Raw genomic sequence first — 19,885 nt, forward strand, 5'->3', positions numbered from 1 at the left:
CTCCCAGCTGCACAGTCGCTTCTGAAATCTTAATCCTGGAGCTGAAGCCAGAGAAAAGCACCAACAAGGCAAAAGCCTAATTCCAGATCCCACATGTCCTTCTGCAGCCCCCCAAATGCCAAACGCTGCTGGCCGGCCCCAGCCAGGCCCCTGGGCCACAGCCCACATCAGAGGCCCCTGGGAACAGGGGACCCAGTGATGGAAAGCCTGTGGAGGCCTGTGGTTTCGCTTTCTTGAGTTCTCTGCCCCACCCGGGGGGCAGGGCTGTAAGGAGGGTGGGGCAGGAAAGAGGGCTCTTTGGGGGCCCAGTTGTAAGGTCCTGCATCACTTGCTAGCCCCTCTCTTTGAAAGCAGAAAGTCAAACATTAGCCACCCTGGACCCAGACGAGCCTGACCCGTTGATTCAAGCGCCAAAGGTTCTGGGGAACAGCATTCAGAGGCCTCAGCTAACTGCCTTTTGCTTCTCAGAGTGGTTCCCCAAGGAGCATAAAATTTGAGAAGTGAAACTGAACATGTCACCCCTTTATGAGAGGAGGGGGAGCACCCTGAGGGCTCTTTCTCTTGGGCCAGTTATTCTTCTGTTGGTCACACACAGGACCTCGCCATGCAGGTGCTCATGGCCGCCTTTCTTGTCTGCACTCTGCTGTCTCCCCAGGGCCGTGGCGGGGAAGCCTGGCCCACACACACGGCCTGCAGGGATGAGAGCTTGCAAGTCCTCTACCAGAGCTGCGGTAAGCGCTTTCTGAATGTCCATTTCTGTTCATGGGGAAATTAAGGCCCACAGATGTGAGCTGCTGGAGTGTTTTGTTGGGGTGGGGGAAGGGTGAGGGGGACAGTGGCCAAACAGGTCTGCGAGGACCCCTGGGAGCCCTGGGCAGAAGCAGCGATCGGCCGGGAGAGAGCTTAAGAGTATGGCAAGAGGAACAGAAAAAGACAGTGAGAGTCTAGATACAGCGATTCACTAACATCACAGAGCCCGAAAAAGGACGGACTGACCGGGGAGTCCACCAAATCATGAAACGTCGCCAGTTCAAGATCAGGAAGAGACGCTTCTGTCGCCTCCCTCGATTGTACACCCGGGACACCTTGCCAAGTTATTTCATTTGCAAGTTGAGTGAAAAGGTCATTTACGCCAGAGGAGAACACTGCTGTCCTTCTGATGACACTCCCAGAGCCTCTATCAGAGCAGCAACATCATTCATTCATTCAACAAACACTTATCTGGCAGCTGCCGATGCCAGGATTTTCTCTAGGGCTGGACATAACAAAAGGGAATGAGCTACGTTACCCTATGGGGCAAACGTAGATACCAACCAAAATTGCAATCTAATGAATAGAATGCTGGGAACTGTCGTAATCAGTGTCGGAACCGAGGCTTTGGAGTGTATATTCATCTACTGGAGCTGTCAGAACACCACAGACTGGGAGGCTTAAACAGCAGAAGTGTGTTGTCTCACAGTTCTGGAAGCTGCAAGTCCAAGATCAAGTGTCGGAAGGGTTGGTTTCTCCTTAGGCCTCTCTCCTTGGCTTGCAGACGGCCGTCTTCTTCTCCTGTCTTTGCTTGGTCTTTGCTCTGTGCCCACATGTTCCTAGTATGTCTGTGTCTCTTCTTATAAGGACATCAGTCATATTGGATCAGGGCCCACAAGTATGACCTCGTTTAACCTTAATCACCCTTTGAAGACCCTTACTCCATATACTGCCATATTTTAAGGTAGCGGGGGGTAGGACTTCCACAGATGGATGGGGTTGGGGAATTCAGTCCATAAAGGGGGCCTGAGTGGCCAGAAAGCAGCCCAGTCTCAGGATCACAGCTTGAATGAAGATTAGGGGGACTGGCTCATGACACTGTGAAATAGGCCACTTTGGAGGTAGACAGGAGTCAGAATGCTGTTGCACTGTAGGAGGTGGAACGGAGATGCTCTTTAAGCACCCAAGTCGGCTGCATGATAAGCTGAGGAGTAGGGTAGATGTTACACTGAGCAGAAGCTGATCCCTACGGCTGCCACCCAGGGAGCTGCCTCACAGAGGTCCACACTTTACTCTTTTAAAAAGAAGGAACATCGAACATTGAAATGCACACACACATTTTTTTAGCGTGAAAGAGAAGGAATGGCTGGATGCTGGAAGTGTTGATCCCCGGACTCCTGCTCTGCCTGCGGGGATGGGATGCTTTCTGTCTGTTCATTTCAGATGCAGGACCCGAAGCAAGACTCGAGATGAATGCCCTGCTCAGGATTTGTTTTTCCAATTCGCCCTCCCGTGAAGGGTTGCCATGGCTGGTCGATCCCTCAGACCAGCCTGACGCCTGCAGCATTCGTCCAAGCCTGGCAAGCCCCTGCCATGAGAGACGAGAGGAGCAGATGTATAAGGGAAAGAGTGAGAGCTTCTCACCCACCCGCCCAGGGAAGACTCCTCCCTCTGAAGGGGTGGTGGCGCCGTGGGGTCAATGAATGCTGAGCACAAACGCTGCTCCGGGCACTCAGCAGAAGGAATGGCGGAGACGCAGTCCTAGTCCAAGAGTGGTGGGAGGATGAGACAGGCACCAGGGTACAGGCTGTGTGTGAAGGGCTGCAACAGAGGCACAGGTCCGGCACCAGGGGACATGATGGTCGGAGAGGGTGAGATTGGGACCTAAATCCATTGGGGAAAGGTCATCAAGCTTGAGTTCAACCTTAAAGGATGATACAAACAGTAATTATAGCATCTCATGTTCATAGAACGCTTACAGGTGCCGGGCACCGCGCTAAGGGCTTTCTAAGAGTTATTCTCATTTACAGATGTGTAAACTGAGGATTAGAGAGGTAAAAAAGTCAGGTAACTTTTCCGAGGCCACAAAGGTAATAGTAGCAGAATCGCATCCCCAGTGGCATAGAAGAGGCGTTAGGTAAATATTTGTGGAATTAAAATAAATGGATCTCAGGCCTGTCTGACTCCAGAGCCTACTCTGAATCACCTGCCGTCTAGAATTTTGTCAGAAGGCAAATGGAGTGGAGGTGGGCAGCGGGAAGGAGCATTGCGGCAGAGAACAGCGTGTGTGAAGTTCGGGAAACGTGCCCAGGATTAGAGTTCACGGAGCTGCAGTAGGGCTGGGACGTGGGGGAGGGGGAGAGATGAGGTGGGAGATGTGGGCAGAGCCCGGGTGTGATGGGTAATTTTAGCGTCCGTGTGACTGGGCCACGGGATGCCCAGATAGCTGCTTAAACTTCATGTCTGCGTGTGTCTGTGAGGGTGTTTCCTGACGAGGTTAACACTGGAATCAGGGGACTGAGTAAAGCACATGGTCCGGCCGATGTGAGGGGGCCTCAGCCAACCTGTGAGGGCCTGAGTAGAACACAAAGGCAGAGGAAGGTTGAGTTCACTCTCTGCCCAGCTGCAGGCCTGGGGCCCTGATCTCCCACTTGCAGCCCTCCTGGTTGTCAGGCTTCAAACGACACCACCAGCCTTCCTGGGGCCCCGGCTTGTGGGGGGCAGATCGTGAGACTTCTCAGGCTCCTTCCTCATGTGAGCCTGCACCTTGTAATAACTCTTTCTAGAATAGAGGCATATATGTAATTCCATGGGTTCTGTTTCTCTGGAGAGCCCTGACTAATACACCAAGAGACCCAGACAAGGCTGGGCTGTATCCTTTTGGCAATGAGGAAAGGATTGCGTTTTGGCAAGACTCCTCGGGTAAGGGTGTGAGCGTGGATATGAGACTGAAAACTGAGGCTTCAGGCAGGATTTGTAGCCTAGAGAATCAATCATCCAGGAAAGAAATCATGGGAGCTAAATAGCAGAATTTCAACAGGCTTCATGTCAGAAGGAACCTTTGGTGTACATTGAGATCAGCAGAGAGGAAAGCAGTGTCCTGGGAGCTCCTCTAGGGATGGGCCTCCCTCCTCTCTTGAGAGCCTTTGAGCTAGCGGGGACTGAATGGCTGCATACCCCTCCGCAGATGGAGATGCCGCCCCCGCAGCTGGATTCACAGCGGGGCAGCCCCTCGAGGCCTTCGCACTGATGACACAGACATAGCATGTCCTTCAGTTGTGATGCTTCATCCAGGCCTGGGGTTTAGACATCCCCGGGCACATCAGGGGTCCCGACATGTGCACAGATGTGGGAGGATCAGCTGACAAAGATAAAGGATCTACTGTCTTCTGGGTTTAGCGCGGAAAATCCTTCATTTTTCCTTTCTCTTTTTGTTTTATCATTTTAGTGGGAGGGGGGATTTTCAGCTAGAAACTGTTCTGAATAAGACAACAATCCTCGAGGTGAATGAAAGAATTTCATAATCAGTTATGGGGCTCTGAACGCAGACCAGGAAGTGAGCAAAAGTGTCTGAAAAAGCAGAAGTTCTGCTCTGTCCAACCGTTAGTGCTGCAGCAAAGAAGAGAGGGACAGTCTTCATAAAAGCCAAAGGGGGAACAAATGCAGTCAGGGGCCTTTCTTTTGTTAAATCATAAGACAATTTCCAGGGCTAGAAAAAGCCCAGGGGCCCCACCCCACATACATGCCCCAAATGTCCACCAATGTGTTTACTGAGGTGCTGCTTCTACCACACAAAGATGTGACGTGGATCACCAAAGTGCACGTGGTCGGAAGATGAACTAGACGGTAGGGGAAGCGGTGGGGTGGGGAGGGGGAGGGGAATAATAAAGCCGGGGGGGGGGTTGGGGAGGTCAGGACAGTTACAACAGAGGGGGCAGCGGCCTGAGGGATAGGAGCTTGGGGTCTGGAATCATTCCAACCCCTAGGCAATACTCTCTGTTTCCTGTCTTTGATTGTAAAGTGGGTTTCCTTGGTGTTTGGTGGCTTTAAAGGAAGTGCATTGATTCTTTTAGAGTTTCGGAGGCCAGGAGTCCAAAGTCAGTTTCACTTGGTCAAAGGGCACCCTCACTTGGACTCTCCAGGGGAGGATCCTCTCCTTGCTTTGTCCAGCTTCTGCAGCTGCTTCCCTGCATCCTTTGGCCCACAGCCCCCTCCTGCATCTTCAAAGCCGGTAGCATTGCACCTGGCCTCAGCCATCACATTCCTTCCTTCTTCTGTGTCAAGTCTCCTTCAGCCTCCCTCCTGTGAGGACACTTGTGATTAGGATAATCTCACGACCTCAGGATCCTTATAGCTTAATCACTTCTGCAAAGTCCCTTTTGCCACTTAAGGTAACATCCACAGGTTCTGGGGATCGGGGCATGGATATCTTTGGGAACAATTATCCAGCACACTACAATAGGGCTAATCATTTTATCGGCATCTCAGGGCTGTGTGAGGATTGAGTGAAAAGGACTGTGTGAACAGTGCTGAGCATATACTATATGCTCAGTAAATCTTTGCTGCTGCTGACTTGTAAGATATTTCACCGTCACAAGAGGTATATTTGACTCTGAGCTCCCCTGAAGCCAGATCAAACAAGGAAATTACACTGTTTACAAAGTCAAACCAGTTTTCAAGGAGATATCCAGCTTTTCCTGACCCTGGAATAAGCTGTGAGAAGCATTTCTCCCTGGAGCAAGTGGCATCTGGAGAACATCTCTACAAGAGATGCCACAGTGACTCACATCCACGGCTTTTTGTGGTGCCCCTCAATGTAGACCAGGGGCTCATTACCAAAATGAAACTCAGGATCGATTTTGCAAAAGGCCACAGTAGAACCGTCCTTGAATACAGCACTTGCAGGTCTGGGTTGCTCAAGGGGAATTTGGACACCCATAGGAACGGGTGAGCCGCAGGTGCTCCAGGACCCATCCGTAAATACCATTCTTGTGGCCATTGCTGCTGTTATGGGGTTTTTGATAAGGGTTGGAGAGCAGAGATCTAAGTTGTGTTTTCTGGCAAGAGCCTTGAGTGTACACCTCAGTGTTGTCAGTTAACCTGCCTTGACGTCAACCAGGCAGAGAGGAGAGTCATAAAAAGTAAAGGACCTGGGCTTCCCTGGTGGCGCAGTGGTTGGGAGTCCGCCTGCCGATGCAGGGGACGTGGGTTCGTGACCCGGTCCGGGAAGATCCCACATGCCGCGGAGCGGCTGGGCCCGTGAGCCATGGCCGCTGAGCCTGTGCGTCTGGAGCCTGTGCTCCGCAACGGCAGAGGCCACAACAGTGAGAGGCCCGCGTACCGGAAGAAAAAAAAAAAAAAATAGTAAAGGACCTGTGACACATGCCCAAATCACTTCATGTCCCCCTTTTTGGTTTCTCTGATGCTCACAGTCAACCTGGCCGTTCACTTGGCTCCTGGGGGTCGGCTGGGGCAAAGGTCAGCAAAGGAAGCCCACAGGCCAAATCCCACCTGCTGCCTGTTTTTGAACAGCCCATGAGCTAAGAATGGTTTTTACATTTTTAAATGGCTAAAAAAAAAAAAAAAATCAAAAGAAGAATAATATTTGTGACATGTGAAAATTATATGAAATTCACATTTCTGTGTCCACAAATACAGTGTTTTGGAACTGTGCTACAATGGCACAGTGAGGGGTGTGACAGTGACTGAGGGCCCACACAGCCGAAAATATTAAGTATTTGGCCCTTCATCGAAAAAGTTTGCTGCTCCCTAGTCAAGGTCAGAAAGAACCTCTCAAGCTCTTCACCAGATCAGAGCCTCAAGTCCTGGGTCTTCTGGATGATTCTAGCCATAAAGAAACTCCATGGCCAGGTGAACTTGGCACCAAAACCACCACGACTGCAAAGGACTTGTAGGATCCCGTTGAGAGAATCGTGGTTGCCATAACAATCTCCTGCTTCTGAATAACGTTTTACAATTTATAAAGTTCTTCCACTTGTAAGGTCTCATTCAGTCCTCATGAATAGCCCTAGGAGGTATGAAGGGTGTGTATTTCCATTTTCCAGATATAAAAACAGAAGCACGTATATATTAAATATCTTAACAAAGTAACATACCTGAGCCCTTGATACAAACCAACCTAAGTGACTCCATGCCCGGTGACCTAAAGCTGTTATCGCGGAACTCTAATATGGAGTAAAAGCCATGCCAGCTGACCCCAGAAACATAGCGTGGGGACAGGGAGAAGGCACAGCTGAAAAACGAAGGCTTTGGGTGAAGAGGTGAAAACCCTAAGTACTAGCAAAAGGAGGAGGAAAAAGAGGAGGGGGGAGAGGGAGAGGGAAGGAAGACACAGGGAGAAAGGGGGCTGGGCAGGAGAGAGAGTTGTCTTCTGAGTCAAGGGTGGTTTCCCCCTCCCACCCCTCCCCACCAGTCTCCCCTCTCCGCACAAGTTCCGAGCTGGGCCAGTATGGCTCTTCCCAGGTGTCCCCCAGGACCTGTAGCAGCCACAGAAGACAAGGAAACCCACATCTGTGTTTATCAGCCTTGGGTACCAAGTCCTCTTTTGCGGCAAGGTGTCTGGAAATGACACCTCCCAAATTAAAAGCAGCAAATGAAAGGCCATTCTCCTATGGGTGAGAACAACGTATTTGACGGCAGAGCCCTCCTGCGCAGATGTCATGCTCACCTCATAGGGAAACCCGATTTCCCTCACACCCGAGAGCAGCTTCCTCTGTGAAGAAGCTGGGGGAAGCCCCATCTCCGGCAGTAAGTTGAGGGCTGTGGGTGGTACCTGTGGGACAGACCAGCCACTTGGGATGTCCTAGGGTCAGGGGACCGTGGCATCTGATCGCTGTGATTCAAACTTGCAGCCAACACCGGCTCTCGCCCCTTGAAGGGATCAGCTTGGTCCACTTCTGCCCAACTCAGTTTCACTTTATCTGACCTCCAAAAAGTCCTTAATGACAAAGTCAAAATCAGGTCACATGCGCCTGAATAAGCCATAAGGAGAGTCACACAGGACAATGCATCAGACTCTAAGAATGCGAAGCGACGCTGGCCACATTTCCTTCCGAGCAGAGGGTGAACCGCAATGGCCTGGCTGCAGAGCGGAAGGACTTTGATAAAATATCCTAGGAAAAAAATTGTTTTAAACAGCCTGGAAGGAAAGGGAGGGGGAAAACCTCCTTTCCTCAAAGCCTAACAATTCTTCAGTAAACGGAGCATAAAACAAACAAAAGAAGCAATGACATCAAAAAATAATAATATGAATGGAAAACATCACACGCCACGTAGTCATTTAAAAATACTTTAAAAAATTACACGCAGAAAGCAATTTCTCTGTTTATTTTCCTAGATTAATAGGGATATAAATACTGGGCAATTAAAGAAAAGTAAACAGTCAGAGAAACAAAGATGCAACTTCAAAGGGAAAACTTAGGGCCTGCAGGATTCAACAGCTAGTGGCCTTGAGCAGAGTGGGGCCTTTCTGCCAAACTTAAAGACAGGAAGTTGATTAAAAAAAAAAAAGAATGTCAACATTGAGATGCAGATTTTGAAAAATGGGAACAGGAAAAAGTCAAAACTGGACAGGAGCTGGAGGGGAAACAGCCCAGCCCACAGATGTGCTTCTGCCAGAGACCCTGTGTTCCTCCCTGTTTCCCTCTGGTTGTTACCATTTATGGCCAAGTCTCCAAGGTGGTGTTACTTCTCCTAAGAGCTTTTTAAGAGATGCTGAGTAACTTACTGAATAGGGACCTATGGAGACAAAAGACCCAAGAGTCTGTGAGTGTAAGAGGCTCTTTCCATCCTCAGGCAAAATCGGAGGGGCAGCTTAGCTCGAGTTTGGGGAGGAGCCTCTTTGGAGAGTTCCGATGGGCGGGGGGGACCGTCCTCCAGCTCTGCAGCTATTTTGGTAAAGACTACAACGCAGAGGACACACTGCAAAAGCAGCCGCCAGTGTGAGGTCCTGGGCCGGGCTGCAGACTCAGGCCGGCAGAAGGGGCAGCGCGGGTCCAAAGCAGCTTTTCTCTTAGAGGCCGAGGAAAGCGAAGGAGAGAGCCCCCTTCCCAGCTCCAGCTCTTCTCGCTGGAGCACCTGGCAGAGCCCGGCAGGTACCGGGCTCCCGTCACCCAGGAGCCCCAGGCTGGCAGCGCCCTCAGCGTCACTGGTGAGAGCAGTCGGAAGGCACAAAGCAGGGGCGTGCTGGTCAAGCATACAGGTGGGGAGTGGCGGCGGGGGCACCCTCCAAACCTCAACCCTATGCAACAGTTCAGGGAAAAGGATAATTGAAAGAAAAGGGCCACCCACCCAGGAACTCTGTGCCATCTGGCTTAGCGTGCGTTCCTTCTCTGGGATGCCTTGTGAAGTGACAGCCCAGGCTCCTGATCTAGTATTTCATTCTGGGGTCCTAGAGTAGCCAGGTGGGCATCCCTGGAAGTACTCTGGGGTCTCCCGGGAAACAAGCGCTATAGAATTCGCGCATGCGTCTGGGTGCGGCCGGGGTGATTCCTGCGCAGTGGGCAATGGGCAAGCCTGTGTCTGCTGGCCTCCTTGTGAGGGATCCAAGAAGGCCGAGTTGTGCCTCCGTGCCTTTTTGAAATTCTACGCCCGTTTCCCCTGCGGTGTCTCTCCGCTTCCGGAACAGAAGGAAGTAGTAACCAGGCCGGGAGGTAATGGCCAGGAGGAAAATGAAAAAGACCCTTAGCCCAGAAAGCGCTGCTTCCAAGCACAACTTAACAGTGGGAGATTCACACAGGCTGTCTGGGGACCTAGAGTGAGGTCAGTGGGCTCCCTTATTTGAAGCCTGGCATCTCCCCTCTGGCCAGGTGGGAACTGCGCCAGCCCCGGGGACAAATCCAGACGAGAATGATCAGGGTTCCCTCTGCCTGTTCACCGTTAGAATCCTTTCCCGTAGCTGGGAACTTTCTTATTCGGAGGGCTTCTCTGTACGTTTCAGTGCTCAATTTCATGCTTCCCGTACTGAATTAAAAATAGCCCTTTAAACAGTTAAACTCTACTTGCATAATTAATAAATCAAAACTTTGTAAATTTAACAAATTACTTTTATTGCAGGCATATATCCATGGGTCAGAAATTTTTTAATAGAATTCTCTTAAGCATGGAAACAAATACAGTGGATTTCCTTAAATGCTTTAAAATCTTTAAAGGCAGAGGCAAGGCAAGCACAAATGATCGCGGTGATTGTTCCATTTACTATGACCCTTTCCTTAAACTAGTGTCAAAATATCGGTACTATGCACTTAACTTTATTTCTTTATCATCTTTACATTGATGTTTATTCTTCCCTGTATTCTTATTTTTCTTGGAGTTATAAAAATACTTAGTGCAGTATTTTCCTAGCTGTCTAGTATGTTCCAGACAAAAGATGAATACTATCACTCAGACCAGCCAGGACGCAGGTTTTGAGTTACCAATCAGTTGATCCTAGGCCTGGCGGCACCGGGTCAGCAAGTTGAGGTCTCTGTACTTAAACTTGACCTGTACATCCTGAAGACCTTTTCAGCCCCTTGCTTTCACAGGGTTCCCTGTATCCTGCTGCTCTTTCATCAGTTGATGAGTGTTTTGCTGGGTCATTGTGATGCCATCCTGGCATAATTATGCATTAACCCAGCCTGTCAGCATTGCTGGAAACGTACACCTACCACCCTAATGTCAGAAATACAGTGAGAGGGGTCATTTAGAGGAGATGAAGAAAATTGCCAATGGCTCTCGGTTTACTTGAAGCAGTGGTTGAACAGCAAGTATCAAGTGTCCAATTATGTCTGAGGTTTTAGAGCTGGGAGCCAAAATAATGAGCTAGGAGTGTGTAAACACTGCCTGCTCTCGGAGTCTCAGCGGTGCTGGCTTCCTGGGGGAGCGGACCTTCAGAATTCTGGAAAGCGGTGACAGAGAGAAGACCATGGTTCCCTTCCTGCAAAACTCATCATTTCCTTACATCTCACCCATTCCAGAAGCTATAGAGCTCGGCTCAAACGCTCAAATACACTCATGGAAAAGGCAAATTATGAAGGAAGTGGGTCAGTTGTAATTTACAATAGGAAGTTACAGGGACTATAGCTCTCCTCTCATCTCGAGGAGGAAACTACTATTCAGCTCCATCCGATTGCTGTGTGGGATTGTGGGACCTGGGACATCTAACCTTCTGTTATACTTTTTCAGAAGAAAAGTTCCTAATCTAGAAGGACAACCTCCTAATTTATGAATACAGCAATTAGCCTAAGTGTTTTTTTTTTTTAACATCTTTACTGGAGTATAATTGCTTTACAATGGTGTGTTAGTTTCTGCTATATAACAAAATGAATCAGCTATACATATACATACATCCCTATATCTCCTCCCTCTTGTATCTCCCTCCCACCCTCCCTATCCCACCCCTCTAGGTGGTCACAGAGCACCGAGTTGATCTCCCTGTGCTATGCGGCTGCTTCCCACTAGCTATCTATTTTACATTTGGTAGTGTATATATGTCCATGCTACTCTCTCACTTCGTCCCAGCTTACCCTGCCCCCTCCCCGTGTCCTCAGGTCCACTCTCTATGTCTGCGTCTATATTCCTGTCCTGCCCCTAGGTTCTTCAGAACCGTTTTTTTTTTGTTTTTTTTTTAGATTCCATATATATGTGTTAGCATACAGTATTTGTTTTTCTCTTTCTGACTTACTTCACTCTGTATGACAGACTCTAGGTCCATCCACCTCACTACAAATAACTGAATTTCGTTTCTTTTTATGGCTGAGTAATATTCCATTGTATATATGTGCCACATCTTCTTTATCCATTCATCTGTCGATGGACACTTATAGCCTAAGTGTTTTTAAACATTGTGCAGGCCAAAAAACACATCTGAAAGCTAGGAGCAAATCAAGCTCTAGCCATTTATGGCCTCTGCTGTAGAGAGGGGAGACTTTAGTCTGGTTATGCCTTTTTTTTTTGCTACCTAGACCCGAATAGCTTCCCTTCCTGGACTCAGAGTATCTCTAAAAAACCATCTCACAGTTCAGTTTTAACAGCACTATCCTCTGTATCAAAGTGACGTCACCACATGGATCCCCAAGAATGCCAAATATGTAAAAGTTAGGTAACCAGTTACTCAATTTGGAATATTCTTGCTGGCCTAAGAATCAAGTATTCAAGTATGTCCAGTCCGTGCTATTTCCATCATCATCCAAACACCTGGAACTGCTAGTTAGAGTTTGACCCAGATCTGTTGAAATGCTTCTTGCCACCTACAAACTTCACTAAAATGTGTATTTCTAAAAAAAACGCTAGAAAGCAGGAGGCCTAGAATATAAACTACTCTAAAGATGAAACTATTTCTTTGCATTTGTCTTTGAAACCGTAACAATTAGTTCCATATACATAGTCAATATTCATTATAAAGTAGAGGAATAAGTTTAAGTGTTAAGTTTAGAGTTTCCTGAGAAATGATCAGTGACACAGGAATTGAGGGCAAATTTATTTAAGAAATGATTCTGGGAAGAACCAGAAGAGAGTGAAAAAGTGAGGCAGGGAAGAAAAGGAAGCCAATCCAGGTAACCACTGTGGGCAACTGAAGCCTGGTCCTTCTGGGGACCCCTGGGAGACCCGTGAAACATGCCTTATGGTGGTCAGGTCTGAAGGGAGAAGAAATTGGGGCATTGGTCTAGCAACTTCTATCTGTCATGGTTGTTCCTGGGTACATTGACTCCCCAGCACTACTGGCTTGACAGTGTATAGAACAAGCTCACTCCCACACCCAGAGAAAGCCCTCAGGCAGTCATAGGTATCTCCAGGAAGGCTTTGGAGAGAATAAATCCCCTTTGTGCATTGGAACTTCTCATATACACAAAAGCATTCATGAAGAAGACGCTGACAAAAGAGAGACAAAGACAACCCACAAAAAGTGGCCATTGCAGATGGAACGGGCAAGCTTCTGGTCTCCACATCATGAAAAACTGTCTTGCTATAAAACATCTGGGTACAATGTGACACAAATCTTTTTAAATGCATAGGTAAGCTTGCATGAAAGAACGGGATGTTTCCAAGAGCCAGAGCTAAAAGAAAGCACAAAAGCAGAATGGAAAGCCAGCACCGAAGCTACGTCTGTCCTCAGAACAGGTGTTTGATTCCGTGGGCCAGAATGTGGCTTCAATGGCTCTGTGAGAGCCTGGCAACCATGCCCTGTGCTGTGCAAGATGGAAATCAATCCCATCATGAGACAAGGACCGTCAAAGGGTTATAGCCACAATTAAAAGTGGACAAAAAAAAAAACAAAAACACATTCTTCAGCAAAATGGAAGACAAAGAAACTTATCTGACTCTGCTTGGCCTCTGGAAAAAGTAACTCTTCCCTGAGGAGCAGTAACTCCAGACCTGATATCACCATTGGCTTGGGGCTCAAACCTCTATATACAAAAATGTATATTCCCTTCATGATCCAAGCCTAGAAATGAAATTAAAGTGGGTCTTGACTGGGAATACCTGGGACATATTGACAGAAGAAAATGCAAACTTTCTCTGGAGGAATACATACTCTCAATTCAGGTTTCACATGATTTCTGAAGATTGAGCTCAAGATCCAAAATTTAAAAGCACAAGGAAATAAGCCACCATGAGGGAAAGTCAGCAGAAAAACAAAAAGCAAAATTATAGCCCTATATGTATTAGATTTGGAAAATATAAGATACCGAATATAAAACTGAGAACATGTCATTTGTTTAAAGAAATAAAAGAGGGAATCTAAAGCACGAGCCAGGAAAAATACAATGTAAAAAAACACATCTGAAAGATTTGAGAAAGAATCAGAGAAGCCCTTAAAATAAAATATTTAATTGTTGAAATAAAAAAATCGTGGCTAGGTTAAAACACAGATTTTAAAATAGCTTAGAGAGAACTAATGAACTGGATGAAAGGTCTGGAGATATGACTCAAAATGCGTCATGGAGAAATCGAGAGATATGAGCTACAGCTATAAAACAAAACAGAGATAATAGGGAAAAGGCAATTTCTGAAGAAAAGTACTGGGATTTCCTGGAATTAATGAAAGACATGAATCTTCAAATTCAGTAAACACAACAATTCCCATGTGGGATTCATAAAAAGAATTCCACAACTAGACCCATCGGAGTAAAACCACAAATTAACAAAGGAAAAAAAAAACTGGTATAAATATATAGCAAGAGAAATCATGTAGCAAAAAATTATATTTAGACTGATAGCAGATTTTAATATAGCAACAGCAATATACTCAGAGAAAAGAGAAAACAGCAATCGACTTCAACTTCTCTATTTAACTAATTACCACTCAAAAATAAGAGGAAATTAAAGACTTTTTTTGACAAACAAAATCTAGAGTTTGCCACCAAAAGACTTACGGTAATGGAACTTTCTAAGGCAGGGGTCCCCAAGCCCCCAGGCCGTGGACCACTACTAGTCCATAGCCTCTTAGGAACCGGCCCACAAAGCAGGAGGTGAGTGGCGGGTGAGCAAGCGAAGCTTCATCTGCTGCTCCCCATCACTAGCATTACCGCCTGAACCATCACCCTCCCACCCCCACTCCCCCCACCCCCGCACCCCATCTGTGGAAAAATTGTCTTCCACAAAACCGGTCCCTGGTGCCAAAAAGGTTGGGGGCCACTGTTCTAAGGGATACTTCAGAAAGAAATAAAATGTTCCCAGAAATAAGTTCTGAAATGCAAGATGGAATGGGAGAAAAGAATTAATACATTAAAAGAAACAATGAATGATAATAATATCTGATTTGAAACAGGAATGTATTTGTTTCCTATTGTTGCATAATGAATTACCCTAAAATTTAGCAGTTTAAAACAACAACCATTATTATCCCACAGTTTTTAATGGCTGAATAACTTACATATATGTAACTATAATAAAATGTTTATCCATTCATCCATCAATGGACATTTAGGTTGTTTCCGTGTCTTGACTATTGTAAATAATACTGCTGTGAACATGGGGGTGCAGATATCTTTCCGAGTTAATGTTTGTGTTTCCTTTGGATCTATTCCCAGAAGTGGAATTGCTAAATCATATGGTAGTTCTATTTTTAATTTTTTGAGGATCTACCAGATTGAATTTTAAAAATAAGCTCTCTGCTCTTTAAAGAAATGTACCTAAAATACAAATCTACAGTGAACATCACACTTAATGGTGAAACATTGGAAACATTCCCTTTAAAACCAAGAACCAGACAAGAGCACCCACCATGACCAGTTATATTGAGCATGACACTGAAGGCCCTCACCAGCACAGTAAATAAAATGTTTAAGGACTTGAAAAGAGGATACAAAATATTATTATATGCATACAATATGACTGTCAACATAGAAAAACCTAATTAAAATTTATTGGAATTAATGGGAGTTGAACTAACAATTTATTTTGAAATCAGTGTATTATATTATTCCAAAAGATAGCTAGCATACGTAGCTTTGGTTAATTCACTTTCACAGATGTAGAATATATCATTATTTGCATAGACTAAAATTATATACATTCTCCTTTTTTTTAATCTTTTTTTAAACTTATTTATTTTAGTTATTTATTTTTGGATCTGTTGGGTCTTCGTTGCTGAGCATGGGCTTTCTCTAGCTGAGGCGAGCAGGGGCTACTCTTTGTTGTGGTGCATGGGCTCCTCATTGCGGTGGCTTCTCTTGTTGTGAAGCATGGGCTCTAGGTGCACGGGCTTCAGTAGTTGCAGCACGCAGGCTCAGCAGTTGTGGCTCGCGGGCTCTAGAGCCAGGCTCAGTAGTTGTGGCGCACAGGCTTAATTGCTCTGCGGCATTTCGGATCTTCCCGGAGCAGGGATTGAACCCGTGCCCCCTGCATTGGCAGGCAGATTCTTAACCACTGCACCACCAGGGAAGCCCCTATACATTCTCCTTTTAATAAATATTTAGGTTGCCTCCAATTTTTCACAATTACAAACGGTTGTGAGCATCTATTATTTATGTCTCCTTATGTCAGAAAATGCTTCCCAACCCAGGACTTTTCTTTCCATTTCTCTGAGGCTTAATTAAGCCTAGGCAAAGGTATGTAGAAGAATTTCTCTAGTTTAACCAGTTTTGTCTAGTAATGTTTCCATACAATAACAGTTTTTAAATGCTATGTTCTGAAAACACATGAACAGATGGCAAAAAAAAAAAAAAAAAAGGCTGAACGATATCCAAATGGTTCCAATGATGGCGTGAAGGAGATGGGTGAGGTGTTGAGTCAGGTCTGCTTGAAACTTTGCAGTGATCAGCTCACATGCTGCACTGAACTTGTGTGCAGGTCATTGGAGCAGGTAGTCTGTGGTTATTCAGTAAGTGCGTGACTCATTTATTACTCTGAAGTCAGGTTTCCATCTTATTTTTCATGTCAGTTTGCAATCTTCCAACAGAATTATTTTTATATTTTTAGCAAAAGTATTTTTAATCCTCTAAACAGGAGGAAACTAATAGGATTGTGTTGATTCAGGAAGCAGAGAAATGAGTCCTTTTCTTAATTAGTAATTTATTTTGCTGGCAGAGGATCCAAACTAAAGGCAGCTGGTTCTTTTCTCCTCCAGTATCGACCAGTGAGTGCTTGTAGACCTATGTCATTCCTGTCACGGGATTCTGTTCCTGGGTGGTCCATGCCACACAATGAGAAACATCCTTCTCCTTCCCATCAGGGAGAGCTCTACTGCAAAGCTGGGACATCCAGCAGATTCATTCTGGTTCCATCTCCTAATGTGAGACATGCAAGAATAAGTGGTGAACCAGTTCTGGGAATTCGGAATCCTGCTTCCCGGATTTCAGTACAAGACATCCTGGTGGAAACTCTCATTGGGTACCGACATTGCGGTGGTAGTAGTTGAAGGAGTGAATAACAACACCGTTACTAAGATTGTGTTTAACCTGCAAAGGGGCCAGGCCAGGTAGTGTGGAGTGAGAGCATGGGAGATATGCCTTGCATGCAGAAGACAGTTTGACGCTATGTTGACTATAAAATGAGAGATTTAGAGTGTACGTGTATCTTTTATTGAGTTTGTGTTTGGGCCACGTAGTATCGTAATTAGGTGATGGAAGTGTTATGCTCCAGGTGAAAGCAGCAGCCTCTTCTGGTTTGTCTTTGTATCCCCAAGGCCTAGTGTTCTTCCTGCCATGTGTCGGGTGCTCAGTAAAATGAATGAGAGGCTAAGTTGCAGTTCCCATTCTCCAGCCACTAAGATGCACTGTCACCTGTAAGACAGGTTCAAGTCTGCTCGTACGCTCATGTTAAGATGTTTTGTGGCGCCGTGACACCCCCTTGGTAGCACACAATAAAACTGTGCATTTAGTGTTTATTGTCCATCTACACTTGAGATGCAAAAGCTCAAGCTTAATAGCTTCAAATGGGTCGTTATTTTCCTTGAGACATTTGGCGAGGTGTTTTGGATGGACCCTCATCCTCATTGCCATGTCTCTCCTTTTGGTCTCTAATGCGTATACTATCGCACAAAAACCATCTCCCCCTAAGCTCGTGGAAGCCAAACACAGGTTACTCCCGGGGAGTGGAATTCAGAGGCCAAAAGAGGATGCAGGTTCACACCCCTTCTCCATCAATACTGAGTTCCAACGAAGCCGATTTCCTTTGCAGTTAGAAGCAGACAAGGTGAGGGATCCAGAATTTTGAACTTGGCCGCCCAAACCTACCTTCACACTCAAAAACGCATGCACCAGGCTTACCAGGCAGCCTGCGGGCTGTAGGAATTCTTGCCCTCTGTACAGCTACAAACAGGAGCTGTTCCACTGTGATGGTGTTCACGCATTTTGGTCGTGTTGGGTATCAGGGACCACGTTCAAGCATTTTCAAACACCCACTCTACACGTTCAAGCTGAAGAAATAGAAAGCCAGATTGTATACCCAACTTTGGCCAGGTGAGTCAGTTCCCAATGAAATGCTGACCAAAGAGACTGGAATGGGGGCAGAGCTACTATTATTTGAAATATAATAGCCCATCGGGGAGCTTTGCGGTGCTATTCTATAGTAATAAGATTTGACAGGTGGAGAAAAAAGGAGAGATCAGGAAATAACAGAACAACTAGCTAGAATACATTTACCACCTTGTTAGTCATTTCTTTCTCTTCAGTGGCAGGGAAGGAGGATGAGGGAACGGGGGAAGAAACACACCACAACGCATCCAGGACAAAAAAGAGGATATGAATTTTCTGTTGCCATGGTAATGGATTTCCAGCAATGGCTTCTCACCGAAGACTTCCCCCCCCATCCATATTTTTTAGGGATCCATAATGACCCTTGAATGTTATCCTAGGAATCACACAAGAAAATTAACCCCCCCCCCCATGAAAATACTGCCATGTAAGAAAGGAAACTTTCAGATCCGTGCACAACCAGGTCTGTACCGTAAACAGTACAAGCTTGCAGAGCTGGTAATCACCCAACCTAAAAGAAGAAGTCAAAAGCAAGACAGTTTGTTTTGTTTTATTTGCAAAAGAATTCTGAAAGATAGTAGAGGTACATCTGCTAATATTTGGCCTGGGACTAGATTTTCAACCACACTCAGAAACTCCATCCTAAGTGCCAAGGCAGATACCCTGGTTATGATGATGATGAATTAATATGTACCAACACCTTTCCAAAGAGCCTTCCAAGTGTGGGGAAAATCAATCACTGGCTTCAAAACTCAGGCTTCCCAAGTGATCACTGGCACCCATCACAGATGGACGTGAAAGCCCAGCTTCCCTCCTGGTGTCATCAAACTGCCCAACCTTCTCTCCTTTTCATCTATTTGTCCAACCAGCTGAGATTCGTGGGCGTGTCCAGTACTAGATGCTGGTTATGTAAGGATGGATAAATAAGACCGAATTCCTAACCTCCACAGCTTATACCCTAGTGTCATCTACCTATGCGAGATACAAACCAGCAAGAGTTCCCGCACTTCACGATGATAAAGGTATGATGAAGACGTACAGAGCGAGCCATGCATGAGAGACCTTAGGAAGGACAGGTCAGGAAACTCCAGGGCATCCTGGGGAGGAGAGTGGTTGAGCCGGATTGTGAAGATACAAAAGGCAGGAGAGAGACGAACAAGGTTTTCCTATAGGAGATCCAGCCCTCTCTCATTTACTGGAAATTGTCCAAATTTTCATGCTGCAGATAGCGGTAAACAGTTTCAAAAGGTAGAGAATAAAGCGAGAGCCATTTATCCTGCAACTCTGAGTTAGCACCTGCGCTGGAGATACATGAGGTCAGACGCAGTGAGAAGGGGAGAGTAATCAAAAATATAAGAGGATATAACAGAATGATATTCAAGGGAAAAGTCCCACCCTCTTGGGCCTGACCTTGGTTGAGGTGGCAGGACAGTATCATATAAGATAGTGTGTATGTAGTATGAATACTAGGTAGGCTACGCTAAGTAACTGGCATAGATCTAAGTTCGTAGGGGCAGAGAGAAAGAAGCTAGGGGAACAAGGCAACATTTCCCAGAGAGGCCAGGATTTGGACAGAAAGGAGAGAACTGATCGCAGGCAACGAAAGCACAGGTCAGATCCTGTCATGCCCTTCCTCTAGAACCATCGATGGCTCCCCAGGCACAGTTTCTGGCTCACTCTCTATGCTTCCCTGGGACGAGGACAGCCCTATCTATAATACTTCTAAAAACTAAGTTGGCTTTTTCTCACCCTCAGCCCCTCTTATATGAGCCAGTTTCTTAAGATAAATCTCTCGATAGACAGATATTATATATATTATATTTCTATATATGTACATGATAAATACCCTCTATGTGTTATATCTGTGTCTATGTCTAGCTAGCTAGCTAGATATCATCTCTATATATCCTATTGCTTCTGCTTCTCTGAAAAACTGTAATATATTGGGTTTTATTAAAGAGCAAGAAGCTATCCAGTGCTATTTTATTAACCAACCAGAAGCAGATCAGCTTTGCTCACATTCTGTTTGCCCAAGTTTTTCTTCTCTCCATAAACCATTAGAGTCGATTTCACCAGTGCATCCGAGCGATGTGCTGACAGTAAGCCCCTCCCCTGTCTCTGTTGTCCTTCTCTACCCTCCCCAAGCCATGCCTCTATTGGAAACGTGCCATAAAACATGCCGTGGAATATCGAACTCCCCTGGAGCAGCCTGTTTTCTG

The 19,885-nt window shown here is 46.1% G+C and overlaps 1 protein-coding gene across 1 annotated transcript in view; it reads left to right on the top strand.

Moving 5' to 3' along the window:
- The first annotated feature begins 598 nt into the window (after positions 1-598).
- Positions 599-19,885, top strand: part of LY86 (lymphocyte antigen 86) — a 49,176-nt gene continuing 29,889 nt past the window's right edge. Inside the window, exon 1 of the mRNA XM_060021595.1 lies at positions 599-731. Coding sequence (XP_059877578.1) covers positions 605-731 — 127 coding nt within the window. The 5' untranslated portion in view covers positions 599-604. The remainder of the gene's footprint in view (positions 732-19,885) is intronic.

Source organism: Delphinus delphis, chromosome 10 (assembly GCF_949987515.2).
Source record: "Delphinus delphis chromosome 10, mDelDel1.2, whole genome shotgun sequence".
NCBI classification, from domain to species: Eukaryota; Metazoa; Chordata; class Mammalia; order Artiodactyla; family Delphinidae; genus Delphinus; species Delphinus delphis.